The sequence below is a fragment of the Symphodus melops genome (genome assembly GCF_947650265.1).
Source record: "Symphodus melops genome assembly, chromosome: 1".
NCBI lineage: Eukaryota > Metazoa > Chordata > Actinopteri > Labriformes > Labridae > Symphodus > Symphodus melops.
Genome location: NC_136691.1, coordinates 22,178,768 through 22,202,127, shown reverse-complemented (window position 1 = coordinate 22,202,127; position 23,360 = coordinate 22,178,768). Strand labels below are relative to the sequence as shown.

The window sequence follows — 23,360 nt, the reverse complement described above, 5'->3', positions numbered from 1 at the left end:
CCGGTTGATTCGACTGATCTGTCAGAGTGTGCAGAGAAAACAGATTTTTGCCATTTGTTGTTCTGATTGATTGATTGCTCACAGTATCGTCTCCAAACGATACAGAATGGGTATATTATGTATTTCCTGAATCATTACAATCCTGTGAGTATTCCAGTTTCTGTGTTTTGTGTTCCTGATGCTCCTTGACGACACAGAGCTGAAGGTCAAAGTACAGTTCACTTCATGAGCTGGTTACTGCGACACAGCTGCCACTCAGGTCAGTCTGTCGAACCAGAAGTATCACCTGAAGACATTTTCAATGATTATTATTAAAGGTTTCCACCTTGAGTGGCACCACAATCTGGTCTGGTCCCATTGAGCTGCATTTGAATCAAATGTACAAATCTGTCACAGGGTCGTTTATTGTCCGCAGGTCCACTCACACATACGAGGAATGTAATCAGTGTTCATTCAATATAAAATAAAACCTGCTTTAAAGACTAAACGAGACGATAGAACAGAGCTGAGCAGATGTTGAAAACATGATAAAACACTACTACAGCTAAAATTACATTTCATACAGTGCAAATATTCATATTTTTATACCCTGCTATAGTTTACATCTCATACAGTGCAATAAGTTATCTGATGTGTGTCATATCCATTCAAAGTATGCTGCTGACTGTAAATGAGTCCTACTACACATATCCCACCTTACCTTAACTTTCCTTTATATTCTTCTTGTTTTTGTTTTTAGCTGTGTGCACTTTAAGGGGAAGCCAAGTAATCTCATTGGACAATGTGTATAATGACAATAAAAGGCCTTCTGTTCTATCCTTCTATGATAAAACATGATGATCAGTGATGTAACTGTGGTAAGGAAACAACACGTGCTACACGTGTAGAGGACGACAGGAACACGTCACCATGTGGTCTTGAAGTACTGTGTTTGAACCTGTTCTGCACGCAGCACTTCACAGCCTGTTAATTCAGTCAAGTGTGACGGTTTGTTAATGAAGCCTGATGAATGGTATTTACAGTACTTCATGTATGTGCAGCACTAATGTCACCTGTTTCAAGTTTAATGTAACAAAACTCAGTAATGAAGTTAATACGACTTGTGAATAAAGTTCACACATACAAAAAGTAACAAAAGAAATCCTGTGTGTTCCCCGCGGCGCCCTCACCTGAGCTCTCTCTGACACCCTGACACCTGAGTCCCGTGTGCCTTTCTGCTCTTACACATCACATGTGGATCCAACGCCTGACCTTTCAGTTGAAAGACGACCGACTCCAGTCAAGTTTATTTACAGTATGTCACACATTTCAGCAACAAGGACAACTTCATGCTTCTCTCACATGTATCTTACGGCTTAACCACGTGGTCCCAGCCTCACCTGTCATCAATTAAAGCCATAGAGAGTCTCTTTAACCGAGCCTTAACGTCCTTGACAAGAAGGGAACAAGATATCATCACTGCCAAATTCTAAACAAATATAAGATCCTACGTTTTGCTCCTTTTTTTCCCCTTGCACTCAGTTAAAAATGTCTAAATGACGCTGCTCCCCAACTGCTCTGTAAGACGAGACTACAAGGTGGTATCAGATCCACCACTCGAGCAACGTCACAAAACAGCGTCTGTATCCCATTCAACTGAACATCATTTGGCTCAAACTGAGCCAAATGATGATACTCACTGCCAGACCACTTGAAATGCAACATTAGGGCTAATTCAGCATATTTAGTTTTTACACTGTGCTCTCTCTGTATTATTTTCTTACCTCCATTTTTCATTGTTTTCACTCATTTTAATCTGTATTATTATTTTTAAACATTTTAACGTGTATTGTTTTTTGTTAGCTAAAAGCCCTACTGGGGACTAGCCTTTGCTAAAAACACTGTGATGCATACATCAGACGACTGTTCAAGCTTATCCATGTTTTTGTATATATATATATATATATTTGATATCTATATATACATATCATTTTATGTATTAAATATATAAAGTAAATAGAAATCATTGAAACAACCCAACATCCATAACCACAAAGAAGATGAAATATGAAAATGTGTTTAAGAATAAGCTCACATGCTGCTCAGATTTTCAGATGTCCAACTCTCACCTATTGAAACTTAAAATGACCAGAATTAGTTGTAATGATTAATTAAAATTAATTTAAACAAAATAATTTAATTTTAATCAATTAATCAAACTCATAAATGTGCGTTCTTGCCTTCATTTGAAATAGATCATTAAGCCCAGGTCTATTTAATGACATCCAATAAGAACAATGATCTCACTGAGCCAGAGCGTGTTTTTCTAAAGAAGACAAAAACAAAGAAAGTTAATAGATTATCAATGACATGCTCCTTATCATAGGATTAAAACACTTCAGCGAAATATCCAGCAGAGGTCTCCCTACTCAATGATATAAAGAGCATGTAATGTCAAACATGGCGCCTGATTCACATAATTAGGTAAATAAAACCTTGAAAACAGTAAAGTCTGTATAACAGTGAACAACGAGAGCAAACGAAAACACGAAGAGTAGGTTATTAATCAGTAGTATTAATCTTCTTCTGATGAACAAATAAGAAGATGAAGATAAACACCAACACTCAAAGTTTATATCCTCGTTAACTGAAGACAGTTTCATGTATGCACTTCTCTTAAAAAGTCCGACGATCAGACGATGTTGCTCGGTGATGTCACAGCCCTCAGAGTGCGCTTGATGTAAATACCCTGACTGCCAGCCGGCGCGTCAGAGCAGGGACATTTACACAGGCAGGTTGTATATCATACTATAATATCATACCACACTAAATAGACTCCAACATACGCTACAGCCAGAAACAGAAGTAACTTGATGCCCATCACAGCAGCGTCCAGATTAGTTATGAATGTAACCTTTAAATGAGTTTTGATTCTCCATCATTCAACGTGATGGAGCTTTAACTGAAAGTAATCAGCCCAGACGGCGCCTTCACACAGCCTCTCAACTGATTTATAGTTCTAACTGACTCGGATGTGACTGGTTTGGGTTCAGAGACTGTAAAGAAATAAAAGACCAGATGAAAGCAGAGTCCAGGTGGAGCAGGTGGTCGAGGGGGGAGGGGTCTCTGTGTGCGGCAGCAGCAGAGCAGTCTGTGAACTCTGAGCAGACTCTGTCAGTCAGGAGGATCACTCAGGGTTGATGCTGGACTCGACTCTGAGTCTGACAGTGGAGCTGCAGCCTCGTCCTCTGTGGGTCATCAGGACACAGCTGCTCCTCTCTGCGTCCTGATCGTTCTCATTATGATCATCAGTATCTAATGAGAGAAGAAGAGAGATCACAGAAATCATTTTCTACACTGACTCCTGTCATCAGATTTCCCCCACAGCGCTGTAATGAAGCTCTGCCCTCACTCCACCTTTGTACTTTTACACAGAACGGTGTTATGGGAGTGTCACATCCACACACACACTCACACACACACACACAGCGTTGTTCTGTCCCATCAGCTCTGCAGCTGACATGACACCCTGCTCAGCTGCTGAACAACATGGCCTCCGTGACTTTCACACAGACAGAGAGGACAACCGTGAACCTTGAGAGCCTGACCTCAGAGTCTCCAGTCGAAAGTTTGGATTCTTCTCAAGATCACACAGCAGCTTCACTCCTGAATACTGCAGCAGGTTGTTGTCACTCAGGTCCAGCTCTCTGAGATGGGAGGGGTTGGACTTCAGCGCCGAGGCTAGAGAAGAATAGCTGATCTCTGTCAAAGGGCAGTCACTCAATCTGAATAAAGAATAAAAGAAATAAAAAAATATATCAGGTATATACTGTAAATAAGGAATCAAAATCAAATCATGAGACTTCCCAGCCCGCGTAACGAGTGCTTATTTGAGTTGCTTTTCTATCAGCTTGAACCAGTCTGGCCATTCTCCTCTGACCTCTGACCTCTGGTATCAACAAGGTGCTCACTGGATATTTTCTCTTTATCGGACCACTCTCTGTAAACCCTTATGATGGTTACAGTGAAAATCCTTGTAGATCAGTGGTTGTTGAAAGACTCAGACCAGCAAACAACTTTTTTCAACAACAATTTTTTTCTCATTCTGGAGCTCAGTTTGAACTTCAGAAGTTCGACTTGACCATGTCTGCATGCCTAAAAGCTTTGAGTTGAACAGCTGTACCTAATAAAGTGACCGCTGAGTTTATATTACAGTCAGTGATCTGACCTCAGAGACTCCAGTCTGCAGTTTGGACTCTGCAGTCCCTCACACAGCAGCTTCACTCCTGAGTCCCGCAGCGTGTAGTTGTGGCTCAGGTCCAGCTCTCTGAGATGGGAGGGGTTGGACTTCAGGGCTGAGGCCAGGACTTCACAGTGAGTCTCTGACAGTCCACAGTGATGAAATCTGTCGTGACACATACAATAGAGACTTACAGTACAAAACAAGCGTTGGATATTTACGTCTCACATTTAATAATTAAACAGTTTGAAATCTCCTGTTTGGTCTTAACTTTACTTTTTGAAACTCATTGAACAGTAACTCTGGAGGAGGATGATCTCAGTCTTGTGCTTTCTGTCTCACTTCTAGAAACGGGAAAATACAGACACTGCTGCCGAATGACCCAGAAATCAAAGAAATCATAAAAGAATAAAATGTAGTCAAGTTAAGGATCTGCTAACAAGATGTTTTTTCTGTTAGAATTTAAGATATGATGCTCATGATTGATTTGTAATGCCTGCAGAGACTGGCAGGGGGCGCTCACAGCATCCGATATCTCTCTTTAGCCTGACGTGGCCATGTGATACCTCATGGTCGTCAGGTGAACTACACCTGTTGCTCACTTTCCCTCGCCTGCTCATCATACTCATATGGCATCAATGTCGGCTGAAATACTGGAAATTTACCGCCATGATGTTTCCAGAGGAGGTCAGAGGTCATACACGTGAGAGTCTTTGAAGGAGTCTGAGTGTCTCCAGCCTACAAACTACAGTCACTACCTTAGAGTGGGAGTGTGTGATGAGTTTGTAGTTTGTACTGTTGATTTCTGTAACAGTGAGGACGCAAATAAAATGACTCAGGCTGGAACTTTCAAGGAAAATCGGACTAGGGTTAAATTTTATACACATTAGTTAGTCAGTGAACATCTATCTGTTAAACGTTGTCTTATTAGTGGGCGATAAAAAACGATTTATATGTGTAAAAAGTTACATATAAATGTAACTTGAAGCTGTATATAACCCATTAGGCCGTTTGTGGTATCGCTACAAAAAGTTACACTTAACCACTTTTTATACTATCAGCCATCTCGGTCACTTCTTCCCTCCTGAATGTGTTCACACACAAAAAACTACCGAAGCAATTTTTGAACTCAGGACAAAAAGCTAAAAAACATTACCAAAAAAAAGTGGGGGAAAAAAAAACTACGACTGACTATTCCTCCTGAAAATGAACAGAGGAACAGTATTTGGTAAACAGTGATGATTAAGTTTAGTTTTTATTAAAATGAGTAAATTAGTATGTGACACTGATTTATAATGCTCATCACATCTGGACTTACAGAGCCTTCCTGCAGTTCCTCACAGCTGGAATCAGTCTCTGTCGTCCCTGGTCCGTTATGTTGTACTTCTTCAGGTCCAGCTCATCCAGAACCTCCTCGGACATCTGCAGCATGTAGGCCAGAGCAGAGCAGTGGATCACAGAGAGCTTCTTCTCTGATCTCTTCTCTGACTTCAGGAACTCTTGGATCTCCCGATGGACTGAGAGATCGTTCATCTCTGTCAGACAGTGGAAGATGTTGATGCTTCTGTCAGGAGAGATATCATAAAAGTGCATCTCCATCAGATTGTTGATGACACTCTGGATCATTTCTGGACTGTGGTCTGTCTGACCCAGCAGGCCTCCTAAGAGTCTCTGGTTTGACTCCAGGGACAGTCCATGAAGGAAGCGAACAAACAGGTCCAGGTGACCGTTCTTACTATTCAGGGTTTCCTCCATGGCTTTACTCAGAAAAACATTTAAACAAGTGTAGTCGTCGTTGCCAACACTGCCATCGTATTCCATATAGTCACTGTCTTCGTCGTCGTTGTCGTCTTGTTTACTGTTTTCTCGCTCCAGAAAAGCCTCCAGTACTGTTGTGTTCCTGTCGGTGAAACAGTGGAACATGTAGACTGCAGCCAGAAACTCCTGAACGCTCAGATGAACAAAGCAGTAGACTGTTTTCTGGAAGATCACACACTCTGATTTGAAGATCTCAGTACAAACTCCTGAGTACACCGAGGCCTCTGTGACATCCAGACCACACCGCTCCAGGTCTTCTTGGTAGAACATGATGTTTCCGTCCTGCAGATGTTCAAACGCCAGCCTCCCCAGCTTCAGAAGAAGTTCCCTGTCGGCCTCCGTCAGCTCATGTGGACTCATCTGATGTCTCTCATTATACTTGTTCTTTGTCCTCTTTGTCTGGACCAGCAGGAAGTGTGAGTACATGTCAGTCAGGGTCTTGGGCAGCTCTCCTCTCTGCTCTGTGCTCATCATGTGCTCCAGAACTGTGGCAGTGATCCAGCAGAAGACCGGGATCAGACACATGATGTGGAGGCTCCTGGATGTCTGGATGTGTGAGATGATTCTGCTGGACAGATCTTCATCACTGAACCTCCTCCTGAAGTATTTCTCCTTCTGGGCGTCAGTGAAGCCTCGTACTTCTGTTACCCTGTCAACACATGAAGGAGGGATCTGATTGGCTGCTGCAGGTCGAGAAGTGATCCAGATGAGAGCTGAGGGGAGCAGATTCCCCTCGATGAGGTTTGTGAACAGTGTGTTTAACGATGACTTCTGTGTGACATCAGACACAACCTCCCTGTTTGTGAAGTCCAATGACGGTCTGCTTTCATCCAGGCCGTCAAAGATGAACAACAGTTTACAGACAGCGAGCGTCTCTGCTGCCACCTTCTGTAATGTTGGATGGAAAACACGGAGCAGCTCAAGAAGACTGTAGCACTCATCTCTGACCAAGTTCAGCTCCCTGAATGAAAGCAGGATCAGCAGACTGACGTCTTGGTTCTCTGAGCCCTCGGCCCAGTCCAGAGTGAACTTCTGCACTGAGAAGGTTTTTCCAACACCAGCCACGCCGTTTGTCAGAACCACTCTGATGGGTTTCTGTTGGTCGGGTTGAGCTCCTGTCTTTGGTTCCTGTTGGTCGGGTATGGCTTTAAAGATGTCCTGGCACTTGATTGGAGTCTCATGGACGGTCTTCTTCTTTTTAGAGTCTGTCTCCATCTGTCTCACCTCATGTTGGGTGTTCACCTCTTCACTCTGCCCCTCTGTGATATGGAGCTCAGTGTAGATCCTGTTGAGGGGGATTCTACTTCCTGTTTCATCACTTCCTTCAGTCACACGTTCACATCTCGTCCTCAGACTGACCTTATGTTGATCTAAAACCTCCTGCTGACCTCTATCGACTGAAAGAGAGAATGATAGAATCTGATTATTGTTTTCAGATGTTTTTGTAAAAGAAGTAAAAAGTTTTAATTTCTAGACTTTTTACATTGACCAATAAACGTCCTGTTTTAGGAGGAGATCACAGAAGGTTTGCAGTCTTACTTTGTTCAGTGCTGCTCTGACTGACTGTCTGCGGTCCAGCTCCTGTTCTGGATCTTTTTCCACACAGAGGACAGGACGAGTCTCCTGCTGAACCAGACTGGTCCCAGTATGAGGTGATGCACTGTCTGCAGAACCAGTGTCCACAGCTGGAAGAGACGGGATCCTTCAGGACGTCCTGACACACAGGACAGGACGTCTGCTCCTTTCTAAGATAAGTCCTCTTCGGATCACTGTGAAGACATGTCTTTAGATCAATTGTTGACTGAAGATTTACTGAACACAATCTAAACAGTCAGATGATCACAGAGAGCAGGTAACACCTTCGTTTGTATTCAGCTCACAGTCTGCAGTGTTTTTTAACCTTCCAGCTGTCTGCGCTTTCTCAAGTGTACTGTGGACACACGTCACTACTTGGGCTTTAGCTGCATTCAGATGGTGCCAGACTAAATCTAAATGTACAGAAGCGCCTGCTCAAGTCTAAAGAGACAAGGCGTTAGTAAGAAGACTTACTGTGTGTGTGAGGGTCCAGGTTCTTTCCTGAAGGTTATAAGAGGGTGATCATTGGACCAATCACTCTTCAGAGACAGACAGCTGGGTACAGGAGACTCTGCTCTCTGTCTGCTCCACTCAAATCTGCAATAACAAAGGTTTTTATATTTCCATCATATAAATACCTCTTTAGATACCACAGTAACAAAAAAAACAGAAGTCTGAGCACCCAGACGAGCTGATGTTTTTTTTAATGACCAACCTGCACACAGCAGTGAAACAGAAAAGATCACAGCACAAACAAAATATCTGACAAACAGGAAATATGGATCAAACAGGATTTTTAAAGATAATTTCTCTTTTAATCAGACAGTTTAAGCTAGCAGATTGATTTTCTTACTGTGTGTGTGAGGGTCCAGGTTCTTTATTGAAGGTTATAAGAGGGTGATCATTGGACCAATCACTCTTCAGAGACACACAGCTGGGTACAGGAGACTCGGCTCCGTCCTCCTCTAAACACACATCCATGTTCTGATCTGAGGTCGGTCTGAGAGGAGGAACAGAAACACTCACTGAGAGAGCAACACAAGCAAACAGGAAGTCAAGTCAACTTTATTTATATGGCACATTTATAACAGCCAAGGCGGATCAACATGTTGTACATCAAGTTCAGTAAAATACATGTCATTCAAACATCATAAAAATCACAAAAGCAAATTTAAAAATGAGTTTAAACGTGAAGCCCCAGTTTGATCTAACGACACACTTATTCAAGACGAGTAACACACATATACAGTCAGGTAAACAAAAATAAAATCATAATAAAATAAACAAATACAATACAGATCAAAGAATAAAAGTCAAAATGTCATGAATATGAAGTCAAATAAACCAATAAAGACGCGTACATTAAAATCTTTATTTAAGTTTTATAATAATGCAGTTACATGTGTTGTTAAATAAAAAGAGGGATTTTAGAAGAGACTCTTATTCAAGATTAAAATTTGAATAAATGAATCCATCCTCGTTTGTTTTGACTTGGAGGCACACGTGACATTTTACGGTTAATTTCGTACAGCATTGTGGGTGGTAAAATAATATTCATTTCCTGAAAGCATGCATCTGATCCATACTGCCTAAATCCCAGAGGTTAGTATCCGTACTGAAATGTTCAGTCTACTGAGGTGGACTCTGTGCGTGTGTGTGTGTGTGTGTGTGTGTGTGGGGTGTGTGTGTGTGTGAGAGAGACACAAAGTTATGTTTCTAAACTCTCTCAGCTTGGACTCAACCCTGATGGCATCTGAAACTTTTGGCCCATATCTGACCTCCCTTTCCTCTCTAAGCTCTGTGAACGTGCTGTTGCATCCCCAGATCAAGTCCCATCTCACCAACAACTCCCTCTACGAACAATTTCAATCTGGTTTCCGTACCGACCACAGCGCTCAAACTGGCCTCCTTTCAGTCACGAATGACCTCCTCCTCTGACGCTGGCCTACTCGCCATCCTCATCCTCCTGGACCTCACTGCCGCCTCTATCAACCATGCATCCGACCTTCCCGCCTAAAATCTCTTCTCTCCATTACCGACGATGCCCTCACTTGGCTGACATCATACCTCACAGACCACAAACAGTTCACTTTCATTAACACCTGCTCCTCCTGTCCCGCCCCCCTGTCCCAAGGTGTCCCTCAGCGTTCAGTGCTTGGTCCTCTACCTCTTCCCCCTCCGTCAGATCATCCACCGCCACGGTCTCCATTTACACTGTTCCACCAACGACGTCCAACTCTACAAATCCACCAAATCCATCAACCCTCAGACCAATTCTACCCTCTCTAAAGCCCCGTTTCCACCAATCCGTCCGGCTCAGTTCATCTCGGTACGGTGCACATTTTGTGGCATTTCCATAGACTAATCCCGGGAAAGATTCCCAAATAACCGATTTGTACCGTCCCACTTTTTGGGACCCTTCTGTTGGGGTGCCAAGAATATCGAGCTGATCCGAAAAGGTGGAGCTAAACACTGCAGTCCGCTGATTGGTTGAAAGAATCGTCACTTCCCGAGTTACGTCGGCAAACAAAACTCCCCCGTGTTTAAACCAGTGACTGTAACACAGCTGATTGTTTACGTCTGTATTTCTCCTCGCCGATCACAGCCTTCTCTGAAACAAAGCTTGATTGAGTTCTTGTAATAAAGAGTCACATGTGACAGAGGAGATAAACTGCTGGATGTCTCCAGCGTTGGTTTTGTTGTGTAGCATTTTTCTCCTTTGTTGAATTTATTAGTTAGCAGTTAGCTGTTAGCTGTTAGCTGCGGCCCGCTGCTTTGGATCAAAAAGGTCTTAAAGTCCCTTCAAAAAGTCCAGCTAAAGAATTAATGTCATGGTTTGGTTTTTGTTCTGTATTTAATCTTGTTTTAGTTCATTATTTCACTCGTGTTCTGTGTATGTATGTTCCTAGTGTGTTTACTTTAGTCTTGAGTGTGTTTCCCTGTGTCCTCCTATGTTGCATGCTAGTTTATTTCCTGTCTTGTGTTTTAAGTCTAGTCTTTAGTGTTTCCTGTTTTATTTTGTAGATCTGGTTTTGGTGGTGTCAGTGTCAGGTTTTACTTTGTACTTGTCTTCAGTGTTCTGGTCTTCTGTTCTTTGTTCCTTGTGTTTCCCGCCTTTGTGATTACCCTGATGTTCCTCACCTGTCTCGTTAGTATCACCTGCGTCTGATTACCCCTTGTCTATTTAGTCTCTGTGTTTGCCTGAGTTTCTTGTTGGTTCATTGTATTGTCATTGTCAGTGTCTTTCATATGTCGTCGTTTTTGGTTGCTGCTTCTTCCTGCTCCCTGTGTTTTCGCCTCCTGGTTTTCGGAACGTTTTGGATTTTTCCTTGGAAGTTTTTGTTTTATCTTTTTGTTAAAATAAATTATTAGTTATTCTGCACTTGGGTCCTCCTCTCCCTGTTTCCTACCCGGAACGTGACAGAATGAACCAACCAATCATGGACCCAGCGGAAGATTTAGATTCCATGGACTGTTTTTCAAAGATTCGTTATTTTCAAAACATGTTGCTTTCGATACGGAGCACTTTTGAGTCGGAGCAGTCTCCATTTGATGGCACCCGCCTGGCCATTTTTACTGGCACTTGTGGTGGCCCCAAAAGGAGAGGTGGTCGCCGTGGCTCCCGGTTGCCCAGCCCCCCAGTAACTCTGCCCTTGTGCTCCCCGGAGCATCAGCCCGATACTAAGCCTCTGCTTCCTGTTCCTGTTCCTGCAGAACGTCATCTGCCACCAGTCTCGGCAGAGCGTTGTCTGCTTCCTGTCCCTGTTCCAGCAGAGCGTTGTCTGCTACCTGTCCCTGTTCCAGCAGAGCGCCATCTGCCTCCTGTCCCCGTTCCGGCAGAGCGCCGTCTGCTTCCTGTCCCTGTTCCAGCAGAGCGCTGTGTGCCTCCTGTCCCCGTTCCGGCAGAGCGCCGTCTGCTTCCTGTCCCCGTTCCGGCAGAGCGCCGTCTGCCTCCTGTCCCCGTTCCGGCAGAGCGCCGTCTGCTTCCAGTACCCGTTCCGGCAGAGCGCCGTCTGCTTCCAGTCCCCGTTCCGGCAGAGCGCCGTCTGCTTCCTGTTCCCGTTCCAGCAGAGCGCCGTCTGCTTGTTCCCGTTCCAGCTGAACGCCGTCTGCCACCAGCTTCGGCAGAGCGTTGTCAGCTTCCTGTCCCCGTGCCTGCTGAACGCCGTCGTCATCAAGTTGAGGTTCCCTCGGCATACGGGCCGACACCCGACGACTCCTCGCTGGTCCGGCCGGCGCCCGACGACGTCTCCTCGCTGGTCCGGCCGGCGCCCGACGACGTCTCCTCTGCGGTCCGGCCTACACCCGACGACGTCTCCTCTGCGGTCCGGCTGACACCTGAGCTTCCCTCGGCAGTCCGGCTGACGCCCAACTATGTTCCCTCTGTGATCCGACCGACGCCTGAGCTTCCCTCGGCGGTCTGGCCAATGTCCGACGACATTCCCTCTGTGATCCGGCAGTCTGGTCGACGTTCAACGACGTTTCCTTGGCTGCCCAGTCGATGCCTGACGTCCTCCCAACGTCTGATGTCTTCTCCTCTGTGGTCCGGCCGACACCTGACGTCTTCTCCTCTGTGGTCTGGCCGACACCTGACGTCTTCTCCTCTGTGGTCTGGCCGACACCTGAGCTTCCCTCTGTGTTCCAGCCGACTCCTGACGTCTCCTCCTCTGCAGTCCAGCCGACACCAGACGTTCCTTCGTCTTTAATCGGGCTGGCTCCTGGGCCCTTGGAAAAGGTCCTGCCCTTCACTGCTCGGTCTCCAGGCCGCCCACCTGACCTCTCTCCTGTGCCTGCTCGGCCTCCGGGCCGCCCACCTGAACTCTCTCCCGTGCCTGTTTGGCCTCCGGGCCGCCCACCTGACCTCTCTCCCGTGCCTGCTCGGCCTCCGGGCTGCCCACCTGAACTCTCTCCCGTTCTTGCTCGGCCTCCCGGCCGCCCCCCAGAGCTCTCTCCCGTGTCTGTTCGGCCTCCGGGCCGCTCACCTGAACTCTCTCCCGTGCCTGTTCGGCCTCCGGGCCCCAGAGTTTGTGTTTTAAGTCTAGTCTTTAGTGTTTCCTGTTTTATTTTGTAGATCTGGTTTTGGTGGTGTCAGTGTCAGGTTTTACTTTGTACTTGTCTTCAGTGTTCTGGTCTGGTGTTCTTTGTTTCTTGTGTTTCCCGCCTTTGTGATTACCCTGATGTTCCTCACCTGTCTCGTTAGTATCACCTGCGTCTGATTACCCCTTGTGTATTTAGTCTCTGTGTTTGCCTGAGTTTCTTGTTGGTTCATTGTATTGTCATTGTCAGTGTCTTTCATATGTCGTCGTTTTTGGTTGCTGCTTCTTCCTGCTCCCTGTGTTTTCGCCTCCTGGTTTTCGGAACGTTTTGGATTTTTCCTTGGAAGTTTTTGTTTTATCTTTTTGTTAAAATAAATTATTAGTTATTCTGCACTTGGGTCCTCCTCTCCCTGTTTCCTACCCGGAACGTGACAATTAAAGCTCCTCTGAAGTAAAGACTTACATCTGAGCACACAGTATCATATCAGATGATGATAGAAAAGACTAAACAGAGACAACAACAAACAGGGGCCGTCTTCTCTTGGTAAATAACGTACTAATGAGAAGAAGGAGGATAACAAGCAGCTTCAACAGTTTGTAAGAGTCCTCTGAGATTAGATCACAGCTTTACAAGGTGACTGACCCCACAAGGAAACATCCGAAGAGACAAGGCGTTAGTAAGAAGACTTACTGTGTGTGTGAGGGTCCAGGTTCTTTCCTGAAGGTTATAAGAGGGTGATCATTGGACCAATCACTCTTCAGAGACAGACAGCTGGGTACAGGAGACTCTGCTCTCTGTCTGCTCCACTCAAATCTGCAATAACAAAGGTTTTTATATTTCCATCATATAAATACCTCTTTAGATACCACAGTAACAAAAAAAACAGAAGTCTGAGCACCCAGACGAGCTGATGTTTTTTTTAATGACCAACCTGCACACAGCAGTGAAACAGAAAAGATCACAGCACAAACAAAATATCTGACAAACAGGAAATATGGATCAAACAGGATTTTTAAAGATAATTTCTCTTTTAATCAGACAGTTTAAGCTAGCAGATTGATTTTCTTACTGTGTGTGTGAGGGTCCAGGTTCTTTATTGAAGGTTATAAGAGGGTGATCATTGGACCAATCACTCTTCAGAGACACACAGCTGGGTACAGGAGACTCGGCTCCGTCCTCCTCTAAACACACATCCATGTTCTGATCTGAGGTCGGTCTGAGAGGAGGAACAGAAACACTCACTGAGAGAGCAACACAAGCAAACAGGAAGTCAAGTCAACTTTATTTATATGGCACATTTATAACAGCCAAGGCGGATCAACATGTTGTACATCAAGTTCAGTAAAATACATGTCATTCAAACATCATAAAAATCACAAAAGCAAATTTAAAAATGAGTTTGAGTTTGATTTGATCTATCCAGAGCAGTCAGAGTTCTTAATAATCCCAGTTGTGACTTCATTTGAAACTCTGTGTTCAGTTCACAGGTAGAAAACTGAGACCACAGAAGTGAAGATTAAAGACTCTCACCCGCCTTCTTTACTTCTCTGCATCGCTTCTGTCGACTTCAAATGAACTCTGAACTGACGTCTCACTTTCAGTGTCACTCCACCCCTATGAGCCTGGATCACATGGTTAGTGTTACCCCACCCTCCTTGAGCTAAACCACTTGAGTTTGTGTGGGTTTGTGTGGGTTTGTGTGACGCAGAGAGTTAGATTTGTAAACTCTCTCAGCCTTGAACACTTCTTTAATTAATCTGTCTCCAAACAGTTTCTGTGGTCAAACAGTCAAATAGTTACGTCTGCTCCCCTCTAACATGAGTCCTCTTTGGCCTCCTGTGAACACAGGTTCATTGACTGATAAGATTTATCAAACTCAATAAGCAGATAACACTTTTCGTTTGCGTTCAGCTCACAGTCTGCAGTGAGAAGATTTCTTCTTTTGTTTTAACCGTCCTGCTTTCATAAAGATTAAAGAACAACATTTTCTCTCTCACTGTCTTTTAAAACTTTATGGACCTGAAGTTTGAATAATAAAACCTGTCGATGTTTCCCGTCCTGAAACTTTCTTTTCGTCTCAAATCAAACGTCAACACTGTTCAACTGTAAAAGTGGAGGTCAATGGCTGCTTGTACGTCGTGTGCAGAGTTGTTCTGTCTCTGTCCCTACACCTTTAACAGATTTGGGATGTGTTTCCACACTAACAATAGTGATAAATGATTTAAAGACAGATTTAATCAGTTGATTATTGTGGGTAAACAGCAAATCCCACACAGCCAGATTTAATTTCCCCACTCATCGTCAGTCATAGCTTTAAAAAAAAAGGAAACTGAGAAACACACGAGAACCATCCCTGATTGAAAGAAGAAGAAAGTTGCAAAAACTCTTCACTTGAGCTCTTTATTGAAGATATACTTATTTACTTAACTGACCCCTCTCCACTTTTAACAGAAGGCCTATCCTCGCCCCCTTCTCCCCCCGACCACCTTATTAAAAAGATCTATCATAAGAAATGTCCGTTTCTTTGAAGTGGTAATGCAATGTGGAGTCTGCAACATCCTCGATAAATACCCAGAAATACCCATCATCTGTCCATCTAATTATCATCCTCGTTGGCTGCGTGGATGAATCCCTGCGACAATCCAAGATCACCAAAACAAAATGTTTCATAAACTGATACCTCTCCTCTCTCTAAATGTTCTCACATCTCTACCATGAAACCCTCCACCCACATGTTAGACCCCATCCTGCCTCCCCATTATCCAACTGATTATCTCTGAACTCCTCTCTTATTATAATAATAATAATAATAATAACAATAATAACAATAATAACAATAATAATAACAATAATAATAATAATAATATTGTTATTATTATTATTTTTATTATTATTATTATTCAGCCTGCAGCGCCTCTAGCGGTCAGTCTCTGTTTTGTGTCTGTGTTTTACTATGAACATTTTTACAGTCTATGCTTTGAACACGAGATGGCAGCAGGTCACTCAAAGCCGGAAATCAACTATCGTTCCAACAACGAAGAAGAAAAAGGGTACTGTTGTCTTCCGGCTCGTGAGTTCACGTGGGAGAGACGCAGCGTGAGTTAGCTCGTGAAGCTAAAAGATAAAAAATGACGCAGCTGGACGGTGTGGTGTAAGTTTGTCTTTATTTATGTTTATCTTTAAAAGAAGCAGCGCGATGTTTTAGTTATCTCTTAGTCAGCCTGGTGCTTTTAAAGGTTTCTGATTTATACTTTTTTAAAATTCAAACGTAATATTTAGGTGAACAGGATGTTTAATGGACTCTGATTACTGGTTTAGTTAAATCCAGTCACATATGGTGACAAGTTGACTTTTTTTTTTATCACTGTTATAAACAAACATTAAAATGTTTCACTGTCAGATCAGTAGGAGAGAAGTTTTACCTCCTGTATTTATATAATGTGTGTGTGTGTGTGTGTGTGTAAACATGCTCTACAGATACTTTAATGATTCTTTGTGAAATTAAAACTGAATATGAATTTAAATTGAAGGTAATAATGAAAACAAGCAGCTTTAAATGATGTGGTGCTGTCTGATGTTTACTGCACCTGACCATCCCAAATACACCAAAACATCACACTCACACTCTCTCTCTCTCTCTCTCTCTCTCTCTCTCTCTCTCTCTCTCTCTCTCTCTCTCTCTCTCTCTCTCACTCACTCACTCACTCACTCACTCACTCACTCACTCACTGATGGTCTGCTGTATGTAAAGAGTCCATCAGTATTTAACTCATCCACATTCATACACCGTAAACGAAGCAGCCTGACGTCAGGTGTCCAATGACACCCTGTTGCTGTAGGGCCGGGGATCGAACCCCCAACCCTACGGTTACAGAAGAAGAAGAAAATTTACTTTATTGAAGTTTTTCCACTCTGTGAAATCATTCAGCACACAGTCTGATATATTCAGTACACAAACAGGATTCCATGGACACTGATGGACAGACGTCAGAGTGACTCTATGTGTCACTTTACAGTCCCCTCATGTCCCAGTTAAAGGTCCAGGACACTGACGGTCACAGAGGATGGATACACTTATTGAAACTCAGCATGTTGACGATGATGGGACTGTCCGGGCTGCCTGTCTGACATTTCTCCTGCTCGATTGTATAACTGCTCTCATTGCTCCTCCTCTGTGTCTGCGTGCCTTTCAGGAAACCCAAGACGAAGCGCTCCAAGCGTTTCTTGGAGAGCAGAGCGCCGAAGCTGTCGGAGGATGTGAAGACGGCGATGATAATGAAAGGAGGGAACAGCAGCCAAACGGTCACGCAGGCTCTCAAAGACATCGTAAGCATCACGAGGAAACACTCGGAGCGAGGGCGGAGGGCTGTTACACGTCAAACACACAGAGATCCAGAAGTGACCACTGATGAACTCTCCTCTTTGTTTTCCTGCAGTATGCCCTGAAGAAGCCCAACGCCGTCCTGTACAAGAAGTAAGTGTTTCCTGTCTTAGCTGAATCCCTGTGACGTGAAATCATCTTCAGTTCACGTCCACCTTGCTCCCTCAGCTGACCTCGGCCAGAGGGCTGCTGTTTAAGAGGACGCTTGATTGGATCACACAGCCTTCTCTCAAACAGAGCGCCACGTGCCATCTCCTCTGTTTAATTTATTAGCGGGCTAGCTGATAACGATTAGCTGTTATTACATAGCTATCGCGGCTATCGGGAACGCCGCCTAACTAATATGGCTGTCTGTGGAAACACAAACGGGATCAGGCTTTACCAAACCGGACTGATCCGTAGTGGACTCTCCTCAGTGACATGTCAGAGCGGTCTCTGATTCAGTTTAGTCGCGATGCGGCGTAGACGTGACATGCTCGGCAGAGGAAGCTGGAGAAACATGGCGTCCTTAAACTTCTGTTGATGTTTTTCAGGAAGAACATAACGCGGCCTTTTGAGGACTCCACGTCACTGGTAAGAGAAGAAGAAGTTTCCAGCTCGTGTGTATTCATGAAGCTGAAACACGTTTCTCACTTTTAACCATTCAAACTTGTTTTTCAGGAGTTTTTCTCCAAGAAGACCGACTGCTCGCTGTTTCTGTTCGGCTCGCACAACAAGAAACGACCCAACAACCTCATATTCGGTAAACGTCTCTTCTGTGTGTGTGCGCGCGCGCGTGTGTGTGTGTGTGTGTGTACTGACAGACTGGGACAAAGCTATCATGAATCTGAACACCATCTCTGAATCAGAACGTACAAAGAGGCGATGGCGGCTGAGCGTCTTTGTCGTATTAGTGGTTAATATTATATTATGTAATATATTATATCTTATTAGTCATCAATATTATAGCATATTAGTGGTTAATATATAATATATTAGTGGTTAATATATAATATATTAGTGGTTAATATATTATATAATATATTGGTGGTTAATATATAATATAATATGTTAGTGGTTAATATAATATATAATATATTAGTGGTTACTATATTATATTATATATTAGTGGTTAATATATAATATAATATATTAGTGGTTGATACATTATATAATATATTAGTGGTTGATATATTATATAATATATTAGTGGTTGATATATAATATATTAGTGGTTGATATATTATATGATATATTAGTGGTTAATATATTATATTATATATTAGTGGTTGATATATTATATAATATATTAGTGGTTGATATATTATATATTAGTGGTTAATATATTATATAATATATTGGTGGTTAATATATAATATAATATATTAGTGGTTAATATAATATATAATATATTAGTGGTTAATATAATATATAATATATTAGTGGTTGATATATTATATAATATATTAGTGGTTACTATATTATATATTAGTGGTTAATATATTATATAATATATTAGTGGTTACTATATTATATTATATATTAGTGGTTAATATATTATATAATATATTAGTGGTTGATGTATTATATAATATATTAGTGGTTAATATATTATATTATATATTATGGCGGCAGTAGCTCAGTCTGTAGGGACTTGGGTTGGGAACCGGAGGGCCGCCGGTTCAAGTCCCGGCACGGACCAAGTCCGGAAACTGGTCTGGTAACTGGAGAGGTGCCAGTCCATTTCCTGAGCACTGCCGAGGTGCCCCTGAGCAAGGCACCGAACACCAAAACTGCTCTGGAGCGCTCGCTGTGGGCAGCCCCCTCACTCTGAGACCTCTCCATTAATGCATGTCACTAGAACCCTGTTTGTGCATGAGTGTGTATCTCGGCCTATGTGTGTGTTAGACAGAGTGTAAAAACTGAATTTCCCCTCGTGGGATTAATAAAGTGTAAATTATTATTATTATTATTATTATTATATTAGTGGTTGATATATTATATAATATATTAGTGGTTGATATATAATATATTAGTGGTTACTATATTATATATTAGTGGTTAATATATTATATAATATATTAGTGGTTAATATATTATATTATATATTAGTGGTTAATATATTATATTATATATTAGTGGTTAATATATTATATAATATATTAGTGGTTACTATATTATATTATATATTAGTGGTTGATATATTATATATTAGTGGTTGATATATTATATAATATATTAGTGGTTACTATATTATATATTAGTGGGTACTATATTATATTATATATTAGTGGTTACTATATTATATAATATATTAGTGGTTACTATATAATATATTAGTGGTTAATGTATAATATAATATATTAGTGGTTAATGTATAATATAATATATTAGTGGTTAATGTATAATATAATATATTAGTGGTTAATGTATAATATAATATATTAGTGGTTAATGTATAATATAATATATTAGTGGTTACTATATAATATATTAGTGGTTAATGTATAATATAATATATTAGTGGTTAAGCGCGGGGCGTCTTTCATGTGTTTGTGTTTGAGGATTTCTTTTCTTACCTTGCAGGTCGTTTCTTTGACTTCCACGTGCTGGACATGGTGGAACTTGGAATAGAGAAATACGTGTCTCTGAGTGACATTAAGGTACGTTTGAGCAGGAGGCTCGGTTTGTTCACGGGTTACACTCCAGCTGTGCGGCTGGTTGATGGACGAGCGTGCACATGTATGTGGTCACCTGAGGCACGATGACACCCATCACATCCAATGAACCAGACCCTGGGGTCCAGGGGATTTGGGTCTGGGCCGATGGTCCCTAATATGAAACCACATTGTGTTTCTTTTCACTCTTCATATTTCTTGTTTCTGAAGACTTGGCTCTTTTTGTCCTCTTGTTGTTGGATGCTGATGACGACTGAAGAACAGGATTCCTCCTCACAGGGAAAACAAAGGCAACGTGCGGTCACGTCTGTCCTGGTCTCTGTGTGCCGCCCTGAACCCTCAGAATCTGTGTTTCTGTGTGATCCTCTACAGGCCAGTAAATGTCCGGAGGGGACCAAACCCATGCTGGTGTTTGCAGGAGAAGCTTTTGATATGGACAACGAACACAAACGCCTGAAGAGTCTGCTCATAGGTACTCACTCGAATCATTCAGTTTTTCTCCCTTTACTTTGTTTTCTTCGTCTCATCCTCCACGCTCGTGTGTGTCATTGATGCACCTTTCAGACTTCTTCAGAGGGCCCCAGGTGTCTGCGGTGCGTCTGGCCGGATTAGAACACGTGATCCACTTCACGGCCCTGGAAGGGAAAGTCTACATGCGCAGCTACAGGTAAACGTCTGTCTGTGTGTGTGTGTGTGTGTCCTCTAAACATTTCCTGTCTTCCTTCAGCTGACTTAAAGGGAACATCTGTCCTTTTCCATGAAGCCTTGTATTGTTAGAAACCTGACCTGACCCGGGCAAACACAGAGCCTGTTTGTCTGTTTGCTGCCTGGAATTTCTAAGATTACAATTCCCTCTGAAATCTGGAAACCACTACAGTAGAGGAAACGTCTGTATGTGTTATAGACTGTAAACACATGCTGCGTTCAAGTCGGACTGGGAAGTCTGAGTTCCCGGTCGGAAGTGTCAACTGGAACTCCTCCTGAGTATTTACTTGTCGGAAAGTTGGAGCTACATTCATTCACCATACGTTAAAGCTGTAACGCTGAGGAACCTATATGAGAACTACTTCAGCCTCTGAGGATGTTTCAGTGTCCACTCACCACTCTCTCTCACTTCCTGTTCTTGTACCCGCCACAATAAGAGAAAGTGATGCGATGTGTTTTTGCAGGAGTCTGCTGAAGAAGTCTGGGTGTCGGACGCCGAGGATCGAGCTGGAAGAGATCGGGCCCTCTTTGGATTTGGTGTTAAGAAGAACACACCTGGCTTCAGATGACTTGTACAAGTTAGCTCACAGACGGCCTAAGGCTCTGAAGGTACGAGTCCCATCCAACCACTGGTTTTACAGCTTTCAGTTCTTAGATCCTGCTCTACTTACAAAATGTCAGTTTGGCCTCGGGGGGGCGCTAGAGGACAGAAAGGAACCTCTGCACAGCCGCTTGTTGACGAGCCTCTGAGTTTTGTCTCAGTAAAAGAACCACACGTCTTTGTCCACCTTCAAAATAAAAGCACCAGATGATGTTATAATGTAATAACGAATCCCTTGTTTGACATTGACACCTTGTAACGGTCCTGATCCAGGAGTCGGTCAAACACCGTTCTATGTCTTATTGTTTGTTTATAGACTTCAGCCTTAAACACATCTCTCTCTTTTACCACAACAGGTGAGGAAGAAGAAGAACGTTTCCCATGATGCCTTTGGCACCAAGTTTGGCCGGGTGCACATGCAGAAGCAGGATCTGAGCAAGCTGCAAACGCGGAAGATGAAGGGTCTGAGGAAGAGGAGGGGAGAGATTATCTCTGACGACCAGGAAGGACAGGCGGCCAAAACGGCCAAAGTGGACGGCTGAGGGTCACTTTTTGTTTAACTTCCTGTTCGTACAGTTTCATGTTCAACTGATTAAGGCAGCCATGATTTAAAGACAGAGTGGCAGCCAGGTGAAGGTGTTTCCCCTCCTTCTCTGTCCCGTGTGACGCTCAGCTGCTTCTTTGTCCCGCCCGTCATCAATGTGTCGTCTCAGCACTCTGATAAAAACCTCCAAAGATGTAACGTCCATCAGATGTCATCTACAGGCCAAGTCTGGCAGAGCGTGTATGAATCTGTAACTTTGATTAAAATCTGAATGCCTGAGCTCTTTGTGTCAGTGTCCATCATGACTTCTGATGCTGAATGAATGAAAAACTTTATTTCAACCCAGAATTAAAAACAAGATCATGAAAAACGTTCTCTTTTCTTCTGAGTTCATAAATGATGGCAACATCCATTTATTTACATCAACTCTACAAACAGGATCCTCAGTTTATCTGCCAGCTAAAAAGCAGCCCCAGTGTCTTTACTATCCTAATAATCTACCAGTGTACGTCTAACACAACCCTTCCTCTGCCACAGACCGGCAAACCATACTTCTGTTTTGTTTCAGCTCCCCACCCCAAACCCAGTCCACAAGTCCAGTACCTTGAAATGCAAGTCCTCATGGAGGAGGGTATTTTTTTGAACTTGAGGTTTTCCTCGGGTTTTAGAAAAAGAATCCCATCCACACATAATCGGTTATTAAAAAAAAGTCTAGGTCAACATGAAAACCAAAACGTCCCATTGCCATGAGTCATCAACATGAAAATATTCTCTCCATTCTTCTGCAGTGTTTATTTCATTTACGAAGGTGTCCGACCAGCTGAATCTGTGTGAAGCAGCAGTGACCTCTGTCGTCCCTTCATGCGTCTCTGCTCGTCAACATAGTGGGAGAGTAACTGTGTGTGTACAGTGGATATATAAGAAGTACACACCTCTATGTACCTAAAAAGACTGCATGCTGTGATCACACCAACAAAGTGTTACTTTTAGGGTGTAAATACCACTAAAAGGTTTGTTTTGTGTTTTTCATTGAGTTCCAAAGGTTATATGTCACATTATAGGTGCGAAAAAGAGCTGAAATTAACTTTCTTAGTCTCTTTTTTCACCACAAAAACTGACATGTTAGCTTGGATGTGTACACCTTTTATACCCACTGTATGTGTAAAGTTGTAAAAAGTCCAGTTAAGGATAAGGAAAACCTTTATTGGTCCCCCACTGGGGAAACTTTGGGTGTTACAACAGCTCCAGAAAACAGTAAAACAGGGAATATAAACAGCTTCAAGAACAGCTATGAGCAAGTTAGCAACATTAGCTCCAGTACTAGCTTGTTTATTCACACACATTTCTGGTAAAATCTGTTTTGTTTTAAATAATCTTCAGTTTCTTTATTAATAAAAGCCACATATTAACTATGTCGAAGTTCTGCTAGGTGCAGCCCTGAAGCGCACAGTGAAACTAGACGACTGCAGATTATCTCTACATGTGCCTCTGTTGGAATTAATCCTTTTTAAAAGCATTTTTTAGGAGTTTTTTTAGGAGTCAGCATAAAGACGGCGTTATCGTGATGGAGAGGATTAATCACTGAAGTGAGAAGAAAAAGAAAAGCTGTGAGGGAAAACTTCAATGAAGTGCAGCTCTGTTTCTGAACAGAAGTCAGGCAAAGGCAGCTTCCTGTGATGAACGTTAGTGACAGAGGAGAAGTGGGACTGGGTCGAGTTTGAGTCCAGGTCTAAACGTTTCCTGTGTTTCATGAAGGACAGATTCCCAATATGTCTGACTGTGGGCAAGATTTGAGTGATGTTACGTCTTTGCATTTTGGAGCG

The 23,360-nt window shown here is 42.8% G+C and overlaps 2 protein-coding genes across 2 annotated transcripts; one reads left to right on the top strand and one right to left on the bottom strand.

Moving 5' to 3' along the window:
* Positions 1 to 2,166: 2,166 nt before the first annotated feature.
* On the bottom strand, positions 2,167 to 14,199 carry LOC306834488 (NLR family CARD domain-containing protein 3-like). Its single transcript, XM_079360410.1, has 9 exons — positions 13,719 to 14,199; positions 13,340 to 13,462; positions 8,466 to 8,612; positions 8,087 to 8,209; positions 7,577 to 7,806; positions 5,538 to 7,434; positions 4,208 to 4,384; positions 3,588 to 3,764; positions 2,167 to 3,294 (listed from the first exon to the last, which is right to left on the bottom strand). The coding sequence occupies exons 1-9, from the start codon at positions 13,844 to 13,846 to the stop codon at positions 3,288 to 3,290; spliced, it is 3,009 nt and encodes a 1,002-aa protein (XP_079216536.1). The 5' UTR covers positions 13,847 to 14,199; the 3' UTR covers positions 2,167 to 3,287.
* Positions 14,200 to 15,650: 1,451 nt separating this feature from the next.
* rpf2 (ribosome production factor 2 homolog) lies at positions 15,651 to 21,816 on the top strand. The gene is made up of 10 exons (XM_079344681.1): positions 15,651 to 15,800; positions 16,843 to 16,975; positions 17,086 to 17,123; positions 17,564 to 17,603; positions 17,691 to 17,772; positions 19,596 to 19,672; positions 20,060 to 20,159; positions 20,252 to 20,354; positions 20,857 to 21,001; positions 21,350 to 21,816. The coding sequence occupies exons 1-10, from the start codon at positions 15,778 to 15,780 to the stop codon at positions 21,533 to 21,535; spliced, it is 927 nt and encodes a 308-aa protein (XP_079200807.1). The 5' UTR covers positions 15,651 to 15,777; the 3' UTR covers positions 21,536 to 21,816.
* Positions 21,817 to 23,360: the final 1,544 nt, after the last annotated feature.

Bases quoted from the DNA above. Each gene is read 5' to 3' on its own strand.
- LOC306834488 (XM_079360410.1), bottom strand. From the start codon at position 13,846: ATGGATGTGTGTTTAGAGGAGGACGGAGCCGAGTCTCCTGTACCCAGC. The intron at 7,435-7,576 runs GTAAGACTGCAA...TCTCTCTTTCAG, and splicing joins TCAGAGCAGCACTGAACAAA to TCGATAGAGGTCAGCAGGAG. The intron at 3,765-4,207 runs GTCAGATCACTG...TTCTTTATTCAG, and splicing joins TGCAGACTGGAGTCTCTGAG to ATTGAGTGACTGCCCTTTGA.
- rpf2 (XM_079344681.1), top strand. From the start codon at position 15,778: ATGACGCAGCTGGACGGTGTGGT. The intron at 17,124-17,563 runs GTAAGTGTTTCC...GATGTTTTTCAG, and splicing joins AACGCCGTCCTGTACAAGAA to GAAGAACATAACGCGGCCTT. The intron at 20,160-20,251 runs GTACTCACTCGA...TGCACCTTTCAG, and splicing joins CCTGAAGAGTCTGCTCATAG to ACTTCTTCAGAGGGCCCCAG.